This window comes from Chiloscyllium plagiosum, chromosome 3, assembly GCF_004010195.1.
Source record: "Chiloscyllium plagiosum isolate BGI_BamShark_2017 chromosome 3, ASM401019v2, whole genome shotgun sequence".
Taxonomy (NCBI): Eukaryota; Metazoa; Chordata; class Chondrichthyes; order Orectolobiformes; family Hemiscylliidae; genus Chiloscyllium; species Chiloscyllium plagiosum.
In genome coordinates, this window is record NC_057712.1 from 79890098 (window position 1) to 79916759 (window position 26662).

A 26662-nucleotide genomic window follows, 5' to 3' on the forward strand; every position below is an offset into this window, starting at 1 on the left:
TGGCCACATTTGGAGTACTGCTTACAGTTCTGGTCACTGAATTTTAGGAAGAATGTGGAAGCTTTGGAAAGGGTTCAAAGATTTACTAGGATGTTGCCTGGTATGGAAGGAAGGTCTTACGAGGAAAGGCTAAGGGACTTAAGGCTGTTTTCATTGGAGAGAAGAAGGTTGAGAGGTGCCTTAATTGAGACATAAGATAATCCGAGTTAGAGAGGTTGGACAGTGAAAGCCTTTTTCCTCAGATAGCGATGGCTAGCACAAGGGACATAGTTTCAAATTGAGGGGTGATAGATATAGGACAGATGCCAGATGCCTCAGAATAGTAGGAGCATGGAATGCATTTAAATGGTCATTGCATAAGCATATGGATGAGAATGGAATACTGTAGGTTAGATGGGCTTCAGATTGTTGCGTCGACCTGTGGAACCATCAAGGGCTGAAGGGCCTGTACTGCACTGTAATGTTTTATGTTCTCCCTCAATGCTGACTCTCCCTCAGCACTGACCCAACCACCTTGTGGCACTCCCTCAGCGCTGACCCTACCATCGTGTGGCACTCACTCTGCACTGACCCTCTGACCGTGTGGTGCCTCCCTCTGCACTGAATCTCATCAGGCAGCACGGTTTGAGTGGAATGTACTGTTATGCATTTCCTTATTTAAGGAAGGATGGACTTATACTGAGGGCAGTTCAGAGAAGGTTCACTCTGGGGATGAAGGAATCTCTGTCTTCGCTGAGAGTTCAAATGGACGAGAGTGTGATCCTATTGTGATGGGGAGGTAGGGAGTGTTTGACAGAATGCAGTAATTGGAGGCTGAACAAAACCCCCTCACCATAGCAAAATCTAGAATGAGGATGGAGCATCCTGGTTGTGCCTCAGAACTGCAGTGACAGAGAGAGAAAGTCACTGTGAAGATTTTGAGAGAATGATGGAGGAAGGGAAAATCTGGATGGAGTGACAGGGAGACTGAAGTTTGGACAGAGAGTTGGGGGAAGAGAAGAAATGAAGATTTGGAAAGAGATGGAAGAGGACAAGTTCTGGACAGACTTAAAGTTAAATTGAGCACTCTAAATCTTATTCAGTCACTTAATCACTTGTGTATGACATGCATGTGCAAACTAAACATTTTAAATTAGCTAAAATTGATTTTAACTGCACCCAGTAATCCAATGACAACCAACTTGTTAGCAAATATAAATTTTTACTTTGTCTTTCTTAAATTCAAATTATGTTTACTGTCACTCACTATTTTAAAACAAAAATCACTTGTAGACATCTATTAACTTTTCACATTATACGAATTCAAACTTACTATTATAAGTTGGTCACTGAAAGCTTTGTCAAAATCTTTCTTTTTTTTGTTCTTCTGTAAAGATCCATGGCAGGACATCGCAGAAGCAGTAGGAAAAGGATTATGACATTCAACAGAACTAGTCTCATCTTTCACTAGTTCATGCCTAAACAAGAAAAAGAAATTATGACGAGATACACAATTTACAGAAATAGTTTTACTTTCATGAATTTATTTGGAATATTAGCATGTAATCAATAGAGAAAAGTGGGAATAGCTATTCACAAATACTTATTGCCTCTGCTCCTCCTCCTCAAGGTATCTTTCTTGTATCTCATACATCAAGTGGTCAATCCATGGACCAATAGACTTTTAAACATAAAAACTATTTTTTGCTGACTTCAATTTCCTTCACCACCAAACGAATGCTACCTTCTACTCCTTATTCTCTTCAAGCCTTCACTGAAATTAGCTTCTCAAAAGCAAAATACTACAGAGACGCAAAATCTGAAATAAAAGTAGAAAATGCTATAGACGTTCAGCAGATCTGGCAGCGTCTACAAAAAAAAAGTTAGCATTTTGCGTCTGACTTGATACTTGTTGAAGAGCTAAATTGGACTTGAAATACTGACTCGTTTCTCTTGCCACAGATGTTGCGAGAACTGCGGAGTTTCTACAGCAATTTTTAAAAATACTAAATGTAGCTTCTTTATTCACCCAATAACGTGCTTGTTCAAACCCCTGACCCACATCACCAGGCTTGGATCTAACTAGGGAGTTTCCCCTCAACTACCAACCAGACTACCATTAATATGTTCCTGTTTTTGCTTCTCAAATCTTTAGCCAAGATAATTTACTTGGTCCAGGCCGCAAGTCTTTTAATTTATTTGTATTTTGGGTAGATCACAATATTTGCTTGGCCCCATATCCCAACATATCCGAGTGTTTCTCATAGTAAGTATATGGCTTTGACTTCTATTAATCAGTCAGTCAGTCTGTTGGTAGCACCCTAGAATAAGCAGCTCCAGGCTTATTTAAACACATGCCAACTGAATCAATCCCATTTTGTTTTATGGTACCTTCATAAACAACTTGATCACCTCTAAACTACTATGAAAGACGTTGTTGTGCACAGTCAACTGAAGGAACCTCAATGGGACAAGCAACCTGAACAGGATTTTGACTTGCTTGAAACACCTCAATATTATTATGGCCCACTGGGGTAGTGTGCTGTAAGTCAAGCCCTGTTATTCCCAGAGTTGAATCAAAGATTCTTAAGTTACATACTTTACTCCAATTTACCTGACTTTCAAACCAAACGTTGACAGAAAGTATAGACCAGATTGCTGTACTAAACAAGCATTAGTATTTGTAATAAATAATTAGGTTACATCTACACATACAGATATAAACCTTTGCCATTTACACAGCTGACTAATTTATCCTCTTATAAATTCCATCTTACATACACACAGGCAAACAATAGGAGAAATAGATTATTTGTGGAGATAGAAAACACTATAAAGTCATTTCAGTGGGGTTTGCTTCCTAATTCTGATGTCGAGATGATCCTTCTTCAGCTAATCAGGCATTTGATGGTCAGTTGTCCTTTTCTGGAAATCCTTGCTGTTTTGTAAGAAGTGCATAGCAACTGATTCACTTGGAAAATGTCATTGATTGATTAATTAACAAGTCACAGCTAACAGCAACTGCTGAAGGGCAGTGCTTGTCACTGGCCACCCGGGTGTTTTCCTATCTTCCTGGTGGTGGAACTTGAATAAAGATTCGTGCACCTTGTGTCTCTCACTGTGTCTCACACCTGCGCACACACACCATGGGTGCTGGGGATAAAATAAGCACTACCGCACTTAGGTGGTAGTGTGGGGGTTAAATTTAAAAAAGAAAAAAAAAAACAGCAACTGCTGCAGCAAAGAGACTAGGTTTCTTAAAACCAAAGAGGTTTTTTAAAACTGCAGAGAACAGACAGCTTCTGCTGGGGAGAACGACTGTGACTTTACTGTGTGTCTGTGTCTCTGTAACATGTTTCCATTTCCAAGCTGCTCATTTGTAACAGTCTTATAGTCCACAATCACCTGATGAAGGAGCATCGCTCCGAAAACTAGTGTTTCCAAATAAACCTGTTGGACTATAACCTGGTGTTGTGTGATTTTTAACTTTGTACATCCCAGTCCAACACCGGCATCTCCAAATCATGACATTCACAATGGTTATCAAATTCCTTGCTGTGAAATTATGTAGACATCCTCATAAATTCCTGTTTTAAAGTAATTATTTCTCATTGGAATTCACAGGTTTTAAAGACATACAAAACAAAAGACTCTGTGCTTACAACGTAATGCTGGTTTACCTGACTGTCTAGCTCAGGAGCAATAATCCTGATGGCTTGTTTTTTTTTTAAAATTAAGTAGTTCATAATTAGTTGCTTATCTCCTTTCCTTTCTTGAAAGGATGAGTGAATATATATGTGTCTTGAATGATTTAATCAGGTTTTGATTGGTGTAATAAATCTTGATAATAAATATCTATTAAAATGCAGTTAGAAAAAGAAAAAAAAGTGTCCTGATGCTGAATGTGCTTGTTACATCCAGACAATCTGAAGTTGAAAGCATGAAAGAATTCTGCACAAATTGAACAAAGACTTTCAAATTTTCCTTTTGTTACAACATTCACAGTCTGCTAAGCATCTCATTGCAATTTCTACTGAAATCTATTTTCTGGTAATTAATATTTACTTTACGGCCTTAATAATTGATATCACTTTTGTCAGTGATCTGGATATATGCACACCAGACGTTTATGTTTCTGGACTAATTTAGACTTTATACCTGACACTCATTTATAAATCAATGAAATCCAGAAAGAACATTCTCTAAAATTGCACATTGGAATACTAGCTAAAATGATTGTTTTCTGTTCCTGTCTGTATAACTTTAACAAGGACAGTAAACTGCTTAAAACAAGTGTTTCCAATAGAATAAGAGAAACAGAAATTTAATAGGACAGCATTATATCCATATACTTGTGTATCATGTCCTAAGCATAATGCACACAATACATACATAGTGTCCTGAAAACATGATTATATTTAATGACAAATTCATACCTTTTACTGCCAGTTGGAGTACGAAAAATGGGATAGATAGCATCAGCTGCTGATAAACCTAAAGAGGACAAAATGTACCCAAAAGTTAAACACCTTTTATCAATATAAAAAAAAACACTAAATACAAAACCCAATATTTTAACTGTTATGATTTTATGTATTGAAGTGAACATTTGTTCGTATATTTACAACACATTGATGCTAATTGGGCAGTCCGGGCCAAAAGCTAGAAGAAAGTAGCAATCTCAGGAAGATTGGAATATTCCTTGTTGGAATGTCCAGCATGGAACTATAATGATGGCATTATGCTCATCAATGCATTAATCAGATTAACGAATTGTCACAGACAGCCTACCACAAATGAAAATCAAATCACTATTTAAAATACTTTTAAAAAATTGAAGATTCTGACATAAATTGAAAATTAATACAAGAAGATGAAAGTTGAGATATGATTTGGAGATGCCGGAGTTGGACTGGGGTGTACAAAGTTAAAAATCACACACCAGGTTATAGTCCAACAGGTTTAATTGGAAGCACACTAGCGTCGCTCCAAAAGCTAGTGTGCTTCCAATTAAACCTGTTAGACTATAACCTCAAGTTGAGATAGATTTTGTTGAGTAGCAGAGCAGTCTTGAAGGGTAAAATAACACTCTTACCACCAGACCCACAACTGTCATAGAATAATATAATACAGATTTTTAACATTGTCTATCTCTTACGCTGCAGGCAAAGATGTCCTGAGTACATTGCTGAGACCAAGCAGAGGCTACACAATGGATGAATGGGCACTGCACAACAATCAACAGACAGGAGCGTTCCTTACTAGTCAGAGAACATTTCAGCGGTCCGGGACATTCAACCTCGGACCTTCGGGTCTCTGTCCTCCAAGGCGGACTTCGGGACAGGCCACAATGAAAAACGTGGCCGAGCAAAGTTGGTAGCCAAGTTCAGTACCCATGGGGATGGCCTCAACCAGGACCTTGAGTTCATGTCACACTCCAGGTGACCCCATTGCACTAGACAGACAGACACACACAGACCCTCTCTCATATGCTCACACATACACCCTCTCACAGACTTACCCCTGTACACTCTCACACATACACATACTCTCTCACAGACAATCATAACCCCCTCCCCCCACCCCAATCACACCCACATGCACACATTCACATAAGTTTGTGGGGTGAATTTGCACTTGCAGAATTACATTTTACTTTGCTCAAAAAATGCCTGAATCCATGTAAGATTCTGTAAATCCATTTTTTAGACTAGAATCAGTCTGACCATGATGGCATAGACAGACAGTCTCACACAATGCAGCTCACACCTTAAATGCATTATCCGGGTGGACATGACACCAATTGTTAAAATTTCACTTAAGAATGTGTAACTTTTAAATGCTCTGCAATTTACAGATGAAAGAACTGAAACAAACATGTTCATTTTAAAAGATGAGTGACTTAAACAATCCGGGTCTTTCTCAATATATAATTTCAGTTACATTATACTGTAAACTTTTGCTATAAATTCTGTGTCTTACAATCTTATACTCCACAACCACCTGATGAAGGAGCAGCGCTCCGAAAGCTAGTGCTTCCAAATAAACCTGTTGGACAATAAGCTGGTGTTCTGTGATTTTTCACCTTCTAAAGCTAGTGATTCCTGACATCTTATTTTTTGTTACCTCTCACACACAAACATACTTTGAGAGACTGGACCTCTGTAAACATTACAGAAGAGCAGACATATTTTGAATATATAATCATGGATGCCCATTTTTGAGGAAGGCATTAATGGATGGAAAGAAGTGAACATCAGCATCTTACCCAATTCAAAAGGAGCATTAAGATAGGGCACTACAAGGTCACATTCCATACGGAGTCGTTGTCATGATTGATTGATTGATTGCCTGGATGTAGGTTTGCTTGCTAAGCTGGAAGGTTCATTTTCAGACGTTTCGTCAACATACTAGATAACAGCTTCTGTGAGCTTCCAGACGAAGCACTGCTGGTGTTTCCTGCTTTCTAGTTAAATGTTTGGGGTTCCTTGGATTGGCAATGTCATTTCCTGAGCTGACATCATTTCCTATGATGTCGTTTCCTGTTCTTTTTTTTCCCCTCGGGGTGGTAAATGGGGTCCAACTCAATGTATTTGCTGATAAGAATTCCAGTTGGAATGCCATGCTTTTAGCAATTCTCATGCGTGTCTCTGTTTAGCTTGTCCTAGGATGGATGTGTTGTCCCAGTCGAAGTGGTGTCCTTCCTTATCTGCATGTAAGGATAATAGCGAGAGAAGGTCATGTCGTTTTGCGGCTAGTTGATGTTCATGTATCCTGGTGGCTAGTTTTCTGCCTGTTTGTCCAATGTAGTGTTTGTTACAGTTCTTGCACGGTATTTTGTAAATGATATTAGTTTTGCTTGTTGTCTGTATAGGGTCTTTCAAGTTCATTAGCTGCTGGTTTAGTGTGTTGGTGGGTTTGTGAGCTACCATGATGCCAAGGGGTCTGAGTAGTCTGGCAGTCATTTCAGAGATGTCTTTGATGTAGGGGAGAGTGGCTAGGGTTTCTGGATGCATTTTGTCTGCTAGACAAATTTACACAAAATATCAACACTGACAACACAGAAGCTGGATTAAAAAAAAAAACTTATCTCACTGACCATTTACAGACACTAAAAAAGCAGTCTTAGTAAGAGGGTTAAATTGCAACTTCCAGGATATGGACAAGAAAGATTTCTTAGCAGCATTAGAAACAACAATGAAAGACAACCAACTCACAGAAGAAACCCAGCAAACTATCGCATCAACATTAAGCGGGAAAAAGGAAACACACTCAATACACAAGAAAGGAAAGCACTAGAAAGACTAAAAAAGATAAAAAACATTGTTATACCACCTGCAGACAAAGGATGCTTGACAGTCATTTTAAATCAGAGACTACATTGAAAAAGCGAATGCACTACTTACAGATACCAACACTTACCAATAACTGGCGATATACTCAACCCCACAACTAGAGGACCAAATCACAGCCCTACTCAAAACATTTCAGAAATCTGAAGAAATAAATAAGACCCACTTCCAAAAAATGGAACCAGACAGATTCAACACACCATACTTCTTCAAATTACCCAAAATTCACAAACCTGGACATCCCCATCAGCCTCACAGGCTCGCTATCTGGAACACCAACTTACAGATTGGCCAAGGAGCTACACCAAACACTAAAACACTTAGTAGAAGAGTCACACCACTCCATCTATGAATTCCTGAAGAACAAGGTAGAAGTGGATGAAATAATGGTGTCCTTTGATGCAACAGCCCTGTTCACATAAAATCAACATCAACCTAGCCAAGGAAACACTGACTACGCTATTAAAGGACCCAAAGACACATACACCAAACACCATCAACTTCATCAGCAAGGACAGGATTGTCAAGCCAGCGGACCTATGCCTTACTACCCACTTTACCTTCAACAACTAAACCTGCAGAAAAAAAAACAACGGAACACCTGTGGGATCTCCAATATCAGGATTTTTAGCAGGGACAGTAACGCAGAGACTCAAACAAACAGGTCTGCCAACCATCTAACACCTTTGTCATCACCAAACAAAACAAATTAGAGGAAACCTTCAAGACCATCAATAATACCCTTACGGACATAAAATTCACTAAAGAGGAGGAAAACAACAACAAACTGGCATTCCTAGATGTCACAGTAGAGTGAACAGCCAATGGGGAACTTCAAACCAGTGTCTACAGGAAAACAACACATGCAGACCAAATATTGGTCTACAGAAGGAATCATCCCAACATCCACAAACGAAGCTGCATCAGAACATTATTCCAACCAGCCACCACACACTGCAAGTTCAGAGGAACTATGCAGAGCAGAGGAAAATCACCTATATAGTGTATTCAAAAAGAATGGGTACCCAATGAACACAGTCCACCAATTTCTCAGCAACAAACCCAAACAAGCAGACAAATCACATCCAGAAACCCTAGCCACTCTCCCCTACATCAAAGATATCTCAGAAATGACTGCCAGACTACTCAGACCCCTTGGCATCTTGGTAGCCCACAAACCCGCCAACACACTAAAACAGCAGCTAACGAACTTGAAAGACCCTATACAGACAACAAGCAAAACTAATGTCATTTACAAACAGAGACACGTTTGAGAATTGCTAGAAGCATGGCATTCCAACCAAAACTCTATCAACAAACACATTGACTTGGACCCCATTTACCACACCCTGAGAAAAAAAGAACAGGAAATGACATCACCAACCCAAGGAAATCCAAACATATAAATAGAAAGCAGGAAACACCAGCAGTGCTTCGTCCGGAGGTTCACAGAAGATGTTACCTAGTAACGTCTGAAAATGAACCTTCCAGCTCAGTGAGTAAATCTATATCCAGAATCTCAACTGGAGCTACAAATCTTCTCAAAACTTGCTACTTGATTACCTTTATTTATGTCATTATTTCCTTCAAATGTATTCTGATCTTCAAATTCCAAACCTGCTTCATGAGTATTCAAGTGCTTAAGATAAAAGACAAAATTAATAATAAAACAATAGTGCTTTCAAACTCCAATGATTAAAAGGTCCAAAATACATGTTATTTTAAAATTTTCTGGTGTAGCATCTATGAAAGGAATTGATATCTTAGAAATGCAAAAGTAGAGTGTATAAATGTAATTTTGTTCACAAAAATTAAGAATGTACTATAACTGTTACTATAATTCCTTTCACAGGAATCAAAAAATAAAATTCATTCAATAAAACATTCAGTTCAGGAATAGATATTGGCTAAAGCCCAAGTCGTCATCAATGTTAAAACAATGAAACAAAAATGTTTTTAAACGTGAACAAGTTGAGGTTTTGTTTTTCTTAAAAAGACAACAAAAAGCAGTAGTTTTCTTTCTTTTCAGCAAGAACTGAAATCAACTGTCATGAATACCTTATGTTACAAAAGAACAGATCTTTTCCACATTGGCTTCTATTTGACGAGGGAACACCAATATATTTTAGATATTCAGAGGCATTGTTCTCAATTACTAATTTTATAAACGATGCGATTTTAATAATTTTGTATTTCAATGTGTGTTCACTAAACTTCAGCTAATGACATTAGAAGCCAATAGAGCAACAACAGCAACAGCCTAATGTAACAAAATATACAGTCCGTTCTGATATAAAGCAAGAGTTCCATTCTCGTATGATCTTGCATTAAGAAAATCGCGCAATAGCTGTGCTATTTAAACTAATGGGGCTGGAATCGCGTTATAGCCAATACAACTAAGGAAAGTTCACATTCTACAAGTAACAGTCTAAATTCTTCAACTGTGTTAAAGCCAATTTGTGTTGACAATGCACACATTTAGCAGAACTGATTGTACTGGGATGGTGGTGTATTTTTCTAAAATTACTGTTGTTAATGCATTAGAATCCACTTTAAAAGTTAGAGGTCTGCAATACCCAAAAAGAAATATATTTTGGGATGAGGACCTGAAAGGAAATTAACATCAAGTTAGTTATGTCAGCTTGTTACCCAGTGATGATATAAAGTAGAACCACAGAACTGTTACATGTAGAAGAAAGCTATTTCAACCCATTGCATCTACATTGGTTCTCAAGAGTTTTACTCAGTTATCTCCTGCCTTCCCCCATAACCCTGCACATTGGATGATTGTTTCTATTTAAACAATGTTCTCTCAAATACCTCAGTTAATTCTCCTTCTACCATATGTCCATGGCATTCCACACCCTAAACACTCACTGTGTAAAAAATGTTTTGTCTCACCTTCTACTGGTTTCTTTTGCAAAACAAGATATGCTCTCTCAATCAATTTATGATTGGGAACAATTTATTTCCATTGACTGTGTGCAGGTGTCTCATTATTTTGATAATTTCCATCAAATCTCTCCTTTCCAAGGAACAAATCCCAAATTTTCCAATCTTTCCACATAACTGAAACACTCATCCCTGGTACTATCCTCAAAAAAACAGTTCTATACTTTATGCAATGTATTCACATTATTCCTACAGTATAGCACACAGAAGTGCATTATATACTCCAGCTGAGGTATAACCAGAATTTTAAGCGTTGATCTCAGCTTCCTTGCATGTACCTATTTATGAAGCGGTAAAACACCATATGCTTTATCTATATGGTATTAAGTACACATAGCTGAAAATGTGTTGCTGGAACAGCGCAGGTCAGGCAGCATCCAGGGAACAGTAGAATCGACGTTTTGGGCATAAGCCCTTCTTCAGGAATGAGGAAAGTGTGTCCAGCAGGCTAAGATAAAAGGTAGGGAGGAGGGACTTGGGGGAGGGGCGTTGGAAATGCGATAGGTGGAAAGAGGTCAAGGTGAGGGTGATATGCCGGAGTGGAGGTGGGGGCGGAGAGGTCAGGAAGAAGATTGCAGGTTAGGAAGGCGGTGGGGAGTTTGAGGGATTTGACTGAGACAAGGTGGGGGGAGGGGAAATGAGGAAACTGGAGAAATCTGAGTTCATCCCTTGTGGTTGGAGGGTTCCTAGGCGGAAGATGAGGCGCTCTTCCTCCAACCGTCGTGTTGTTGTGGTCTGACGATGGAGGAGACCAAAGACCTGCATATCCTTGGTGGAGTGGGAGGGGGAATTGAAATGTTGAGCCACAGGGTGGTTGGGTTGGTTGGTACGGGTGTCCCAGAGGTGTTCTCTGAAACACTCCGCAAGTAGCCGGCCTGTCTCCCCAAGATTTTCTGTTGCCTCTAGTGCCATGGACACAACTACTGTACCAAGTGTAATAGACTAAGGACACACCTGACAGCCCAAAACTCCGCACCCATGAGGCATTGTGGACCAACAATAGCATGAGACTAGTATGCTGTCAGGATCTGTCATTTCATCGTCTGAAATATCCCTAACTCCTCCATAACCGTTAAATCAGGAGATCAGTCTGGTGAAATGTGAAAGTTTTGTGAATAAATGTTGTAGCTGCAGGCTTTCTATAGACTATTGACTCAAAACCAAAACTAACAAATCAAAATCTTTATGATGGGGGAAGGAATTGGGAGAATGGGATGGCGTATTTACAGGGGGCAGGGTGGGAGGAGGTGTAGTCCAGGTAGCTGTGGGACTCGGTCGGGTTGTAGTAGATGTCCGTGTTGATTCGGTCGCCTGAGATAGAAATAGAAAGGTCGAGGAAGGGGATGGAGGAACCTCCTGGGAGCAGATGCGGCGGAGATGAAGGAATTGGGAGGATGGGATGGCGTTTTTACAGGGTGGGAGGATTTCCTCCTGGGAGCAGATGCGGCGGAGACCAAGGAATTGGGAGAATGGGATGGCGTTTTTCCAGGGGGCAGGGTGGGAGGATTTCCTCCTGGGAGCAGATGCGGCGGAGACGAAGGAATTGGGAGAATGGGATGGCGTGTTTACAGGGGGCAGGGTGGGAGGATTTCCTCCTGGGAGTAGATGCGGCGGAGACGAAGGAATTGGGAGAATAGGATGGCGTTTTTACAGGGGGTACACATAGGTCTCTTTGCTCCTGCACACAATTTAGAATAGAACTCTATTTCACACAGTCTCACCATGTTGATGCACCAATGTGCTTCAACTGTTACCTACTTAATATTTCAATGTGTCAATACCTTTTTGGAAGTTTAGGCTCATCTGCAAACTATGAGACTGACTCTTGAAACGAAGATCTAGATTATTTCCATACAATCAGATAAAAGAATCAGCCCCAGTACTGACACTTGAGAACTCCACTTTAAACTTCTTCCTGCCTGAAAAATACCTATTAACCATTACTTTCAGTTTCTTAACCCTTTGTTACTTTTGTCTCCACACTCCAGGTTTTATTCTAAGTGCTAAAACTTTCATTCAGAGATCAGCCATAAACACAGGCCAGCTATGTGGTAAATATCCATGTTATGCTGTGATACAAACTGTGGGATGTGTGTGTGTACATCTTAAATTTTATTTGCTGGGAGTTTGGGTTTCTGGTTTTTGAGTTAGAAACCAGTGGGTTTTATGTGTGTCTTAAGTTAATAATTTTGTTTGCATTTCTGTAGGCATGGTACTTTTCTTATAAACAGTTTTGAGGCTAGGCTTTAGAATGGATGGATTTTGAGCAGGGCTAATGGACATTTATTTACTTAGGTAGTTTAGCGACTCAGCACAGTAAATAACAAGACTTCAAGGTTTGCTTGTGTGTTCTAGAAGTTGATTTTCTTTTAATAAAGCTGAACAGTAACATTTATTGCTAAGAAACATTTAGGTCACTTATAACTTTAAATGGGGCAGTCCTTTGAAGCCCTTGGAATTGGATCGCTATATAAACCCATGGTCTTGAGAATGGAAGCATATATGTAATGAACTAGATAACCTCAGAGTGAGGAGTTAGTGTTGGATAAAACCCTGAAGAAATTCCTTAAAGCAGAGTACACTTAAGCAAGCATATGATGGGACGATCTGCAGTTTTACTCTAAACATTGATTTCACAAGTGACTTAAACTATACCAACAAGGATGCTGGTGTGAGTATTGCATGAGTGGTGTTTTGTGTATTGTACCAGGCATGGTTGGTACTATACAAATACGGTTTTGTGTATTTCTAATTTATAAAAGGAGTTTTTTTGAAATTAATGGGATTATACTTTTACTGTGCATTTAATAATCTTTGAATTTGTATTATAATAGATAGTTTGCACTATTCTACTTTATCTTCAGTCCTTTTGTTATAAACTTGTTTTATTGATAAAGTAAAATCTTCAATACTATGTGCTTATGGTTCAGTGTGAGACCCAATTTGTTACATGTTTCATCAAAATAAGTTTCTTTCTGGGATCTGGCTCATTTGGTAATAACAACAGCTGGGATCACAAGACCAACAGTATATTTCAACATTTCTCACCAAAGCATTGCATTCATTTTATTCTCATTCATGTATATTTATATAGTATCTTCACCATAATTAAAACAGAAAACATGGCATTGAACCACAAACAGATAATAGGGCTGAATTTAGTCAGAAAATGAGGACTGCAGATGCTGGAGATCAGAGCTGAAAATGTGTTGCTGGAAAAGCGCAGCAGGTCAGGCAGCATCCAATGAGCAGGAGAATCTACGTTTTGGGCCTGAAGAAGGGCTCATGCCCGAAACGTCGATTCTCCTGCTCCTTGGATGCTGCCTGACCTGCTGCGCTTTTCCAGCAACACATTTTCAGCTCTGAATTTAGTCAGATGCAAGGTTTAAGGAGCGTCTAAAGAAGAGATTGAAAACAGCTTCATGGATGGAATTCCAGAACTTCAAGTTTGGATCAAATCTGACACCTAGCTTGCAAGTCTGGTTCATTCTCAGATAATTGCAATGGACAGCAACAGACTGATGGTTAAGCAAGTTTGTTACAGGGACTAATGACAATGTCTTTGGTCGTCCCAATATTCCAGAGATAATTTTCTGTTCATCCAGAACTGGATAGCAGACTTGCAGTTTGTACTTGCTGTATTTATTATTGACTGTATTTAGAAACAATCATCCAAAAAGACACAAAACCAAAATACTGCTGGTCTAGAGAGCTAAAATTTATAAAAAGAAACAGCAAAACGCTTATAAACTTTTCCCAATTTTGATGGAAGATCATAAACCAGGAACATTAACAAGTTCTCTTCCCACAGATACTGGTAGAGTTGCAAATTCCTACCATTTTCAGTTTTTAATCCAAATATATACATTTTGTAAAAAAGTGTGCACTCATTTCATAATAACTGGAAAGACTCGAAGAGGCAACTTTCCAAACTGAATTTCAAAATTCAACTGTAGTTTACCTGAACATTCAAAATGTCATCTTTATCTTTTTCAGTCTCTGAATCTTGAAACTGGTCAAACCACTATCACAAAAGAATAACCAAAAACATAGCTGTAGGTAAAGCTTCAAAGGAACAGTATATATAATTTATACTTTATGTATAGTCTGTTTTGATTTTCATGATATAACTGCTTTTCATTAAAACATATAGTCTTTTGATTATGATAATTATGAAAAATCGTTCAACACCATAAACATTATTATTCATATCACTACATCTCAATAAATATTCACAGTACATTGGCCATTTATCTGCTTAATACAATTATTGCACAACATGTGTCATAACAGTCACATGGGGCTGCATGTAACTAACGAAGGGGTGGTGAGCTATGACTTGATCAATCTAGCATTACTTATAGGCTGATTCAGTGACAACATGAACAGAAAAATATACAAGTCCATCAAGACAAGTGCAAAAGAAAAAAAGATTACATTAATCCAACACATTTTACAATCTTTGGGCATTCCAAGTTGCTTTACAGCTAATGAACTTTAAATGTAATAACTCTTCAATGTAGGAAATGGAGTAATCAATTTATGCACAGCAAGGTTCCTCAAACTGGAATATGGTAATAAACAAACATTAGAAGACAGTACACAGCAAAACAATACAAAAAACAGCTCTTTTGGAAGCTTCAGACAAGCTGTAAAATTAGACTGTCTGAGAATGAATTATTTGAACAGAAATGTAGCTTGTCCCTATTATCAACGATACTATCAATGCTGATAAGTTACAAAAATCAGCCAGTACAATTTGAATTTATGTTTGTGCAGCTCATTCAGTATTGTTCATATCTCACAAATAGCAAATACTATTTAAATGCATTGCTTTAATAACTGAATTTATGTGGCACTTTTGAACACAGTAAAACATCCCAACATGCATCATAAAACAACCTAGCAGAAACATTTCTATTTGTATAACCACAGGTAAGGTGCTGGAGGACAGGAGGGTGGCTAATATTTATTTAAGGAAGGCTGTAAAGATAAACCTGGGAACTCTGTTTGTGAACGTCACATCGGTGATGGGTTAGTTGTTAGAGGGGATTCTGAAAGGTAAGATTTACATATATTTTACAAATACATAGTCTTTCGATTATGATAATTATGATAATCATTCATCATAAACATTATTATTCATACCAATACATCTTAATAAATATTCACATTACATGATTAGGGACAGTTAGTGTGGCTTTGTGCAAAAGAAATTGTGTCCCACAAACTTGATGAGTTTTTTTTTGAGGAAGTAAACAAAGAGATTGATGAGGGAAGAGCAGTAGATGTTGTTTATATGGACTTCACTAAAGCCTTTGACCAGGTTCTGCATGGTAGACTAATTAGCAAAGTTAAATCACATGCAATTCAGGGTGAGCCTGCCAGCAGGATACAAAATTGACTTGGCGGTAAGAGATAGAGGATAGTGGTGGAGGGCTGTTTTTCAGACTAGAGACTTGTAATCAGCGGTGTTCCATAGGAATTGGTACTGGGTCCACTTTTGCTTATCATTTATATAAACAATTTGGATAATAGAGACATGATTATAAGTTTGCAAATGACACCAAAATTGGTAGTACGTGGACAGTGAAGAAGGTTCTCTCAGGTTACAAAGAGATCTTAATCAATTGGATCAATAGGCTGAGTGGTGACAGATGGAGTTTAATTTGGATAAATGGGAGACATTTTGGTAAAACAAACAAGGGCAGGACTTATACAATTGATGGTAGGGCTCTGAGAGATATTGTAGAACAGGGAGACCTAGGAATTCAGGAACATAATTGTTTGAAATTTGCGACACAGAGTAAAGAGGGTGATTAAGAAAGCATTTAGCATATTTGCTTTCATTCTGGATCAGTGGTGCTGGAAGAGCACAGCAATTCAGGCAGCATCCGCCTGTCCTCGGATGCTGCCTGAATTGCTGTGCTCTTTCAGCACCACTGATCCAGAATCTGGTTTCCAGCATCTGCAGTCATTGTTTTTACCTATTTGCTTTCATTGCCCAGACCTTTAAGTATTTGTGTTGGGATATCATGTTGATGTTGTACAGGATGTTGGTGAGGCCTTTTCTACAGTTCAATGTGCAGTTCTGGTTGCCTGGCTATAGGAATGATATTATTAAATTGGAGAGGGTTCAGAAAAGATTACCAGGATGGTGCTGGGTATAGAAGGTTTGAGATATAAAAATAAGCTGGACAGGATGAGACTTTTTTCACTGGAGCAAACAAGGTTGAGGGGTGATCTTCTAGAGGTTTATAAAATCAGTAGAGGCACAGATTATGTGAATAGCAAGGATGTTTTCCTTAGGATGAGGGAGTTCAAAACTAGGAGGCATATTTATAAGGTGAGAGGAGAAACTTTTAAAAAGATGAGGGGCACCATACTTTATAGAACATAGAGGGGTTGTGTGTACAGTGAACTGCCAGAGGAAGTGGTGGATGCAGGTACAATTTTAAGAGGCATTTGGATAAGTATATGAATAGGAAAGGAAGGATATGGGTTAAATGCAGGCAAGTGAAACTAGCTTAGTTTTGGAACATGGCCAGTGTGGACTAATTGGATCATAGAGTCTGTTTCCAGGTTTTATGACTCTGTACCCTACAATTGCACACAGCCCTAGTGAGCATATAGTTTGGGAGTTTGGAGGAGTGGAATAGAGCTTGTAAATCTTTTTTTTCCTTTCTCAATTTTAAATTTTAAAATTCAGTAGTCAAAAGATTGAACAGGGAACTGACTCACCTGACTAAGGGACAGTCATCAGTCAGACAATCACATGAAGCATGAATAGTCTCCAATGTGTGTGGACTACAATTGAAGCTTAACTAACAAGGTCATCTCAAATCACCTCAGCACCATTTAAGAGAGGGCCTGTTGAAATCGCATAGCCAATAACTTATGGATGGTCACGAAGGAGAGATCTCATCTGGATTGAGACATAGCTCAAGTGAGTACAGAGGAATCTCAATTATCGGAATAAGATCAAGATCCCGCAAAAACGTTACATCAAAGAGGTAAGCGTGTTTGGATTACCTGTACTGAAGAACATGTGAAAATGCTGGCAAAAACTAAGAAACACAAGCACCTCAAGCATCAGTGACTGGACATTTTTTTAGGTCAGCATTAGTTACACAGCCCTTTGCAAAAGTAAGGGCTTTACAGTATTCCCGTTTATTTTACTGGACTGTTCATGAAAAAATGGCAGAGAAAGTAAATACATGTGTGAGGTCGTGCTTCTGTCTTTCTGAGATAAGGGGGCATAAGTAAGTTGTACTTTCTCTGTTCTTTTACAAGTTCTCTGTGAACATCATCTTGTAAAAGTTTCACACCTTTTTAAAAATACATGAAAAAAAATGGCCGAGAAAGTAAACGCATGCGGGAGGCAATGCTTCTGCCTTTCTATCGTGACACTGAGTTCACAGAAACTGACAAATGCTCTAGTGATCATAGAAGCTATTTAGGGCGGCACGGTGGCACAGTGGTTAGCACTGCTGCCTCACAGCGCCAGAGACCCGGGTTCAATTCCCGCCTCAGGCGACTGACTGTGTGGAGTTTGCACGTTCTCCCCGTGTCTGCGTGGGTTTCCTCCGGGTGCTCCGGTTTCCTCCCACCATCCAAAGATGTGCAGGGTCAGGTGAATTGGCCATACTAAATTGCCTGTAGTGTTAGGTAAGAGGTAAATGTAGGGGTATGGGTGGGTTTCGCTTTGGCGGGTCGGTGTGGACTTGTTGGGCCGAAGGGCCTGTTTCCACACTGTAATCTAATCTAATCTAATCTATTTGGGACCTTGTTTAATGCTGGGATTTCATATATTTTTGGTGGTAAGGGTTTAGTTCTTCTCAGTTTAACCTGCAATTTGCAGAATGCAAAGATTTGTTTATTTAAATAGCAGACTTATCAAAATTATAGATTTAAACAAACTCTCCGGTAGAGCACAGCATTAGATTTGTATGACCTCCCTTATTTAAAGTCAAATCGATTATCCAAATAATCAATCATCTGAACGCAAGAGTGCCCTCCCATCTCATTCGGATAATCGAGGTTCCTCTATATCGAGGTTCCCAGTTCAGGGAATTCAGAGACTGAGTAGGAATTCAGTGCAGAGGAGAAGAGCTGCTTTTTTTGAATAAGTTTGTAAGGTCATTTCACAGGATAAATTTAAGTACTGGAACACAGGGCCAGCACAAACGAAAGAGTGACATCACAGGTAAACCTATTTATTAGCTGTTAATAATACTAATTTGACTATCTATTGTAGGTTACTTTAAAACTGAAGGTAAATAGTTACAAAGTACAGACTAAAGACCAGGAGGATTATTTTTAAAGAAATCAAATTAAGAACCAAGTAAACAAAATAGAGACAAAAACAGAAATTGCTGGAAAAACTCAGCAGGTTTTGCAGCATCTGTGGAGAGAAAGCAGAGTTAACATTTTGGGTCCAGTGACCATTTTTTAGAAATGATTCTAGTGAGGAAAAGGTTGATATATATGCTGAAGGGCGGGTAGGGGAGGACCTATCTGGCTCATCAGCTCTAGCTCAGAGTTAAGAGTCTGAGCTTCAAACACTGATATATCAGAGAGGTGGAAGAGTTACTTGGACACAGTGTTCCAGGAGGCAGTCACACCCCTTAGATTAACCAACTTGAATTTAATTAGTAGTCAGGGACAGAACATGACTACAAGTGAGGCAAGTACAGGGATCCAGGAGGTAGTGCTGAAGGAGCCCTAGCCATTGAACACATCTAATAGATTTGAGATTCTTGCCCCGAGTGAATGAGAGCAGCAACTGTAGGAAGGGTGAGCAAACTGACCATAGCATCGTGGAACAGGGAGCTAATCAAGAGGGGAATGTAAAGAGAAATGAACTTGTAATCTCCTTAATATAGTCAGGGTACAGACAAGGTTCCCTGTGGTCAGGATTGACAGTCTGTGTTGCCTGCCTGGTGTGTAGGCTCAGGATGTCTCATTTGGGCTACAGAGGAACTTGGAGTGGGAAGGGAAGATCCAGTTGTCATACTCCATATAGGTATCAATGATATAAACAGAAAGGGGAAAGAGGTTCTGCTGAGAGAGTATTAGCAGCTGATGGCTAAATTAAAAAGCATAGCCAACAAAGTAATAATCTCTGGATTACCACCTGAACCACAAACTAATTGGAACATGCTCAACAAGATTAAAGTGATAAACGCAGGAGTTGAAGTTTAGGAGAAATGAATTTAAATTCATGGGACATTGGTACAATTACTGGGAAAAGATTAAGCTGATCAAATGGAACTGACTCCACGTAAATTAGGCTGGATTCGAATGCATGGAAAATTAGGGTAAAAGTAGTGGGGATGTGGAGCTTAGCAGAGGTTATTAAAGTTTCCAGAACAAGTAATAGGACAGAGTATGGAAAGGCTTAGGAATCTAACTTCAGGCACAGCAGTTAAGGGGACAAATATGAGAAGGGGCATTCAATGTTGGACTGCTGGTGTTGCACTCATATTCAAGTAGTATATGAAACAAGGTAAATAAGCTTGTAGCACAGACTGAAATTGGTGGACATGATGCTGTGGGTATCACCAATGTAGTTGCAAGGGGATCAGGGCTGGGAACTAAATATCTCAGAACATATGTCTGATCGCAAGGATAGGCAGATGCATAGAGCTAGTGGGTTTACCTTGTTGTAAATGAAATTAAAAATAGATGGTAGGAAGTGACCCAGAGTTGAAGGCATCAAATCTGCAGATAGAGTTGAAGAACCACAAAGGGAAAAAAGACCCTGAAGGGAGTTACGTAGAGGCCTTCTACCAGTAGTCAGGATGTGGGGCAGAAAATAAATCAGGAAACAGAAAATGCAAATAGGATAAACACAATTATATTATTTATAAGGGACTTCAATGTACAGCTGGATTGGTAGAGGATCCCAAGAAAAAGGAATTCACGGAATGCCTATAAAATGCTTTATTAGTGCAACTTGTGACAGACTCCATGATGCAATATGCAATTCTGGATTTGGTGATGTGTAATGAGGCAGATTTAATTAGGGAGCTTACGGTGAAGCTCTATTGAAATGTAAAGAATATTGAGAGGCCTGGGAAGAGTGAATACGGAGATGTAGGATCTAGTAGGACCTGAGGGCACAGCCTCAGTGTGAAAGAACGACACCGAGAGAGGTGGGACATTGCTTTATTGATAAAGGAAACCATCACAGCAGCATGAGAGAGGTTGTTCTCGAAGGGAATTCAAATGAAGCCAGTTGGGTAGAGCTTAGTGAAAGAAAGAGGCAATTACTTTGCCAGGATTATGCTACAGGCCTCCCAACAGTTAGAGGGAGATAGAGGAGCAGATCCACAGATGGTGATACAGAAACAAGGTTATAATTTTAGGGAATTTCAACTTTACTAATATTAACTAGATCACCTTAGTTTGAAAGGATTAAAAAGGATACATTCAAAAGAGGTTTTTTGTGCCAGCACATAGATGGTCATACTACAGCTGGGAAGTATTTGACATAATCCTAGGAAATCAAGCTAGTCAAGTGGTTAAAGTTTAGTGGGCAAACACTTTGGGGACTGTGACCATAAGATTGTATGTTTCAACATCCATATGGAATGGCATATGGATAGGACTGGAGTTATGTGTTTTAACTGGGGAAAGCCAATTTTAATATCATTGAACTTAGGCAGGATCTGACAAACAGATTGGTAGCAGCTACTTACAAGTCAGTCTACATTTGCAAAGTGGAAATCAGCATGTTCACCTAAGAGCGATGGCAGTAAGTCCAGGGAACTGTGAATGTCAAGAGATATTATGAGTTTGATAAAGTAAAGGAAGGAAGTCTACGTCAGGTCCAGTGCATTAAAAACAATTGAGGTGCTTCTAAAGCTGAGAGAGTATAGGACATTGCTGAAAAAAAAAGAAATTAGGAGTGAAAAGAGGGGCCACAAAATATCTTTAGCAGATTAAGGAAAGCCCCAAGGCTTATTAAAAGTATATGAAGAGTAAGAGGACAGAGTGAGACTATTAGAGACCAAAGGGGCATCTACCATACAACCTGTGGATGTGGGTGAGGTCTTAAATGAATACTTCTGATTTGTATTCACATGTGCTAGTGGGACTTGAACCCATGCCTGCTTGGTCAGAGGTAGGGACACCACAACTGCATACAAGAGCCCTTAACCTATGCTTTTATGTACCAAAGTTGCACTGTTCACAACATGGTCCATAAAGACAAAAAGCTTAGACACTCCTGTCTACATCTTCAAATAGAGTGCTACAAAAAGAAATAAGAATTCATCAAGTAAACTGGAGTATTCATTAAGTAACCCAATAGTTCATTTAAAAACCTAGATACTGATGGGAAAAAAGAAAGCAAGAATTTAGAATTTTAAATCCAAATTTTTTATCTTACTTTTGTTGCTAAGTCTCCATGTTGAAATGACTTCTCCTTGGTTACTGATGCTGGGTATTTAAATTGTGTCACATCAATTTTCTGAAGCATCACTTTCACCTCACTTGTAAGCAATACCTTGAACAGGTTAGAAGGCAGATGCATGCATTTTTCAGTTTTTCTTCCCATTTCTGCTTTGGTTTTAATTTTGTAAGAGCTCTGTCTAATCTCATTACATGTTCCACTATCATGATTATCTGCTTGAAGAACTTCTTTGTTAGTTTTATTGACATCATCTTTCATATCCTGTTCATGTTGGACCCAAGTATTTGATGAAACTAACTTGGCATTGAGTTCTGGCAACTTTTTAGTGAATGACATCTGTGATTTTCTGCCCGTGGAAAAGAAAGCTGCACCTGTTTGGATTCTTGATTTCTGCTGTACTTTTTGGCCATTTACTTTTGAATTGAAAACAAGTGTCCTGGTTATAGATCCATAATATGCATTTTCATTCAGATCCCTGGTGTTGTTAGATCCACCTTTCTGTGTTACTCTGGTTTTCTTGGAATCCATTAGATGTTTCGAACTAGAGCCAATTGCCAACTGCACTTTTGTTTTGATATGCTTTTTCATTTGCAACTTTGTATTTTTCATCTTGGGTTGTTCATCTACAATGACACACTTCGAAAGCTTGTTTGCACCCACCAATTTTCTCTCAAGAGGTGTGAGGTATGGCTGCCTCCCCTTCCCATAGAAAGATGTTGCAGGTACAGTAGGTTTCTGTAAGTATTCCTTTCTATTGAGAGTGTGTCTGGAGACTCTATTCTGTAACTTATCTTGACATTTATTAATAGATAACTTCTGTGGTGAAATGCAGTTGTCACAAAGAATTTCTTTAACAGAATCAGAATCTCTTTGTGACCATCTTAACATTGGTGAGTCTGCTACTTCCAGGGATGACATTCTTGATGGACAGGAAACTTCATCAAAATCAAGGATTCTCTTCTTTGTCAGTGCTCCTGATATTGCTACATTGATGGGAGTATAATGTTGACTGTTAAAGAAAACAAAAAAAAGTGACTGTTAGAATCATCGAAAATCAATTATTTCACAGCAAAGCTTGACTGCAGTATGGATTCAGTGACTGGTGAATAAAAGCTCCCAGCACTAATTCACAAAAAAGGAATAAAATGCAAGCAAAAACACAATCATATTTCACAACCAATCCCAAATCATCGTTTGAACTGTATTATTGAAATGTTATATAGTCCACAACATATGAATAAATAAGCTTCTTTTTCCAATTATTTTAAAACAGTTTCCCATCTCACTCCATGCATATGCTTTTCCTTAAAAATTATATTAATTTCAATCTATGAACTCTCTAGGTTTTCAACAGATATTTGAAACAATTCAGATTTAAAAATACCATGTGGTTGGTTCCCATGAAATCAGATTAATAGTTAATTAGTTTATTTTGAACATAAAATTAATGGAGTAGGCAACGGTCACAAATATACATTTTCACTCAGTCTGGAACAGAGATACCTCCAAAACCATAAAACTTTAGAAACAAATTATCCTATATTCAATAGCAATAAACTGCAAAATGTCACAACTTACCAATCATCTTTTGAAGAGCTATGTTTCCTTTTTCTTGGAGTAACAACAGGCATTTTTACCCTTTAAGACTGAAAAAAAGAAATTGAATCAAAAGTAAATAGACTTTGTCTATTTATCCCATCCATGCCCCTCATGATTTTATAAACCTCCATAAGGTCACCCCTCAGCCTCCGAAGCTCCAGGGAAAACAGCCCTAACCTGTTTAGCCTCTCCCTATAGCTCAAATTCTCCAATCCTGGCAACATTCTTGTAAATCTTTTCTGAATCCTTTCAAGTTTCACAACATCTTTCTGATAGGAAGAGACCAGGATTGCATGCAACATTCCAACAGTGGCCTAACCAATGTCCTGAGGAGAAAGTGAGGTCTGCAGATGCTGGAGATCAGAGCTGAAAATGTGTTGCTGGAAAAGCGCAGCAGGTCAGGCAGCATCCAGGGAACAGGAGAATCGACGTTTCGGGCATAAGCCCTTCTTCAGGAGCCCATTCCTGAAGAAGGGCTTATGCCCAAAACGTTGATTCTCCTGTTCCCTGGATGCTGCCTGACCTGCTGCGCTTTTCCAGCACACATTTTCAGCAGTAACCAATGTCCTGTACAGCCGCAACATGACCTCCCAACTCCTGTACTCAATACTCTGGCCAATAAAAAAGTATACCAAACGCCTTCTTCACTATCCTCTCTGCCTGCGACTTCACTTTCAAGGAGCTATAAATCTGCACTCCAAAGTCTTTGTACAGCAACACTCCCTGCGATGTTATCATTACGTGTCTAAGTTCTGCTTTCCCAAAATGCAGCACCTCACATTTATCTCAATTAAACTCCATCTGCCACTTCTCAGCCCATTGGCCATCTGATCAAGATCCCTTTGTAATCTGAGGTAACCGTCTTCATTGTCCACTACACCTCTTATTTTGGTGTCATCTACAAACTAACTATACCTCTTATGCTCGCATCCAAATCATTTATATAAATGATGAAAGGTAGTCGACCCAGCATCGATCTTTCTGGTACTCCACTGGTAACAGGCCTACAGTCTGAAAAACCACCCTCCAAACTCTGTCTTTCACCTTTGAGCCAGTTCTGTATCCAAACAGCTAGTTCTCCCTGTATTCCATGAGATCAACCTTGCTAACCAGTCTCCCAAAGGGAACCTTGTTGAACGCCTTACTGAAGTCCATATAGACCACATCTACCGCGCTGCGCTCATTAATCCTCTTTGTTACTTCTTCAAAAAACTCAAACAAGTTTGTGAGACATGATTTCCCATGTTGACTATCCCCAATCAGTCCGTGCCTTTCCAAATACATGTACATCCTGTCCCTCAGGATTCCCTCCAACAACTTACCCACCACTGACGTCAGGCTCATTGGTCTATAGTTCCCTGGCTTGTCCCGGTCACCTTTCTTAAACAGTGGAAACATGTTAGCCAACTTCCAGTCTTCTGACACCTCACCTGTGACTACCAATAATACAAATATCTCAGCACAACAGGCCCAGCAATCACTTCCCTAGTTTCCCACAGAGTTCTCGGGTACACGTGATCAGGTCCTGGGAATTTATCCACTAGTATGTGTTTCAAGACATCCAGCATCACCTCCTCTGTAATACGGACATTTTTCAAGATGTCACCATCCATTTCCCCACATTCCATTTCCCCACATTCCATTTCACTTTCCACATACTGATTACTTGTTTAGTATCTCCCCCATCTCCTGCGGTTCCACACAAAGGCTGCCTTGCTGATCTTTGAGGGGCCCTATTCTCTCCCTAGTTACCCTTTTGCCCTTAATGTATTTACAGAATCCCTTTGGATTTTCCTTAACCCTATTTGCCAAAGCTATCTCATGTCCCCTTTTTGCCCTCCTAATTTCTCTCTTAATTTCTTTGTTACTTCTTCAAAAAACTCAAACAAGTTTGAGAGACATGATTTCCCATGTTGACTATCCCCAATCAGTCCGTGCCTTTCCAAATACATGTACATCCTGTCCCTCAGGATTCCCTCCAACAACTTACCCACCACTGACGTCTCTCCTATATTTCTCTCCTATTGCTTTTATATTTTCCTAAGAAATCATTCGATCTCTGCTATAATTGGCATATGCTTCCTTCTTTTTCTTAACCAAACCCTCAATTTCTTTAGTCATCCAGCATTCCTCTACCTACCAGCCTTTCCTTTCACCCCAACAGGAATATACTGTCTCTGGACTCTCGTTATCTCATTTCTGAAGGCTGTCCATTTTCCAGCGTCCCTTTTCCTGCAAACATCTGCCCTCAATCAGCTTTTGAAGGTTCTTGCCTAATACCATCTTTCTCCAATTTAGAACTTCAACTTTTATATCTGGTCTATCCTTTTCCATTACTATTTTGAAACTAATAGAATTATGGTCACTGGCCCCCAAAGTGGTCCCCCACTGACATCTCAGTCACCTGCCCTGCCTTATTTCCCAAGAGTAGATCAAGTTTTGCACCTTTTCTAATAGGTACATCCACACATTGAATCAGAAAATTTTCTGTAAACACAAATTCTTCTCCATCTAAACCCTTAACACTATGGCAGTCCCAAGTCTACGTTTGTAAATTTAAAATCCCTTACCAAAACCACCCTATTATTCTTACAGATAACTGGAATCTCCTCACAAATTTGTTTCTCGTTTCCCATCTGAAATCTATCTATATCCAGCTTTATCCTTTGACAATCTCCTCACCAGCTGCAACTCTGCCAATTTTTACTATCCATCAACCTACTTATCAGACCACCTACATTTTCCTCCAGGTCATATATATTACAAACAACAAAGGCTTCACCACTGAACCCTGCGGAACAAGTCAAAAAGCAGTAAAACATAATAGACTGACCTTATACTCACTTAGTCACGAGAAACAATGAAAGCACACATTGCACAGTTGACCCTGCAAAGGCCCCCTCACTAGCATCTAGGCACATGCCAAAATTTAGTGCTGCCTATAGACAAAAGTCCGAAATAGTTATACTCCATAAATTGTATTTTACTCGTGTATCACCACCTCTGGATATGATGTTTCCCATGAGATGGACCCATCAAAAGGTGCTGACACACAAATTATGCTGTATGGTAATACCACTCTGCTATATCAGAAAAATCTAACTGATCAAATTTAGGCAACTAGGGAGGTGCTGTAGACCATCAGATTCAGAATTATAATTCTAATCTGTAGAATCATAATCTGACTGATGCCTAATTTTACCAATATCTTCAAACCAAGAGAACAACAAGATGTCCAATGAGATATGGAGGGGAGCATTCCAGGATTACCCAAAAATTAAGTGCTAAACTCAGAAAAGTTACAACATAACATACTAAATGGTAAAAGCAGCATGTGATAGCTGGGAATAAACAATCCAAT

The 26662-nt window shown here is 39.1% G+C and overlaps 1 protein-coding gene across 2 annotated transcripts in view; it reads right to left on the reverse strand.

The window, feature by feature from the left end:
• esco2 (establishment of sister chromatid cohesion N-acetyltransferase 2) overlaps window positions 1-23355 on the reverse strand; it is a 42432-nt gene extending 19077 nt beyond the window's left edge. Inside the window, exons 1-6 of one of the 2 annotated variants that reach the window (XM_043685090.1) lie at window positions 23281-23355; window positions 21679-22711; window positions 14245-14307; window positions 8895-8970; window positions 4416-4473; window positions 1313-1457 (exon numbers count right to left, since the gene is read on the reverse strand). In XM_043685090.1, coding sequence (XP_043541025.1) covers window positions 1313-1457; window positions 4416-4473; window positions 8895-8970; window positions 14245-14307; window positions 21679-22711; window positions 23281-23333 — 1428 coding nt within the window. In that variant the 5' untranslated portion in view covers window positions 23334-23355. The remainder of the gene's footprint in view (window positions 1-1312; window positions 1458-4415; window positions 4474-8894; window positions 8971-14244; window positions 14308-21678; window positions 22712-23280) is intronic. The other variant, XM_043685095.1, reaches the window with a different exon arrangement.
• Window positions 23356-26662: the final 3307 nt, after the last annotated feature.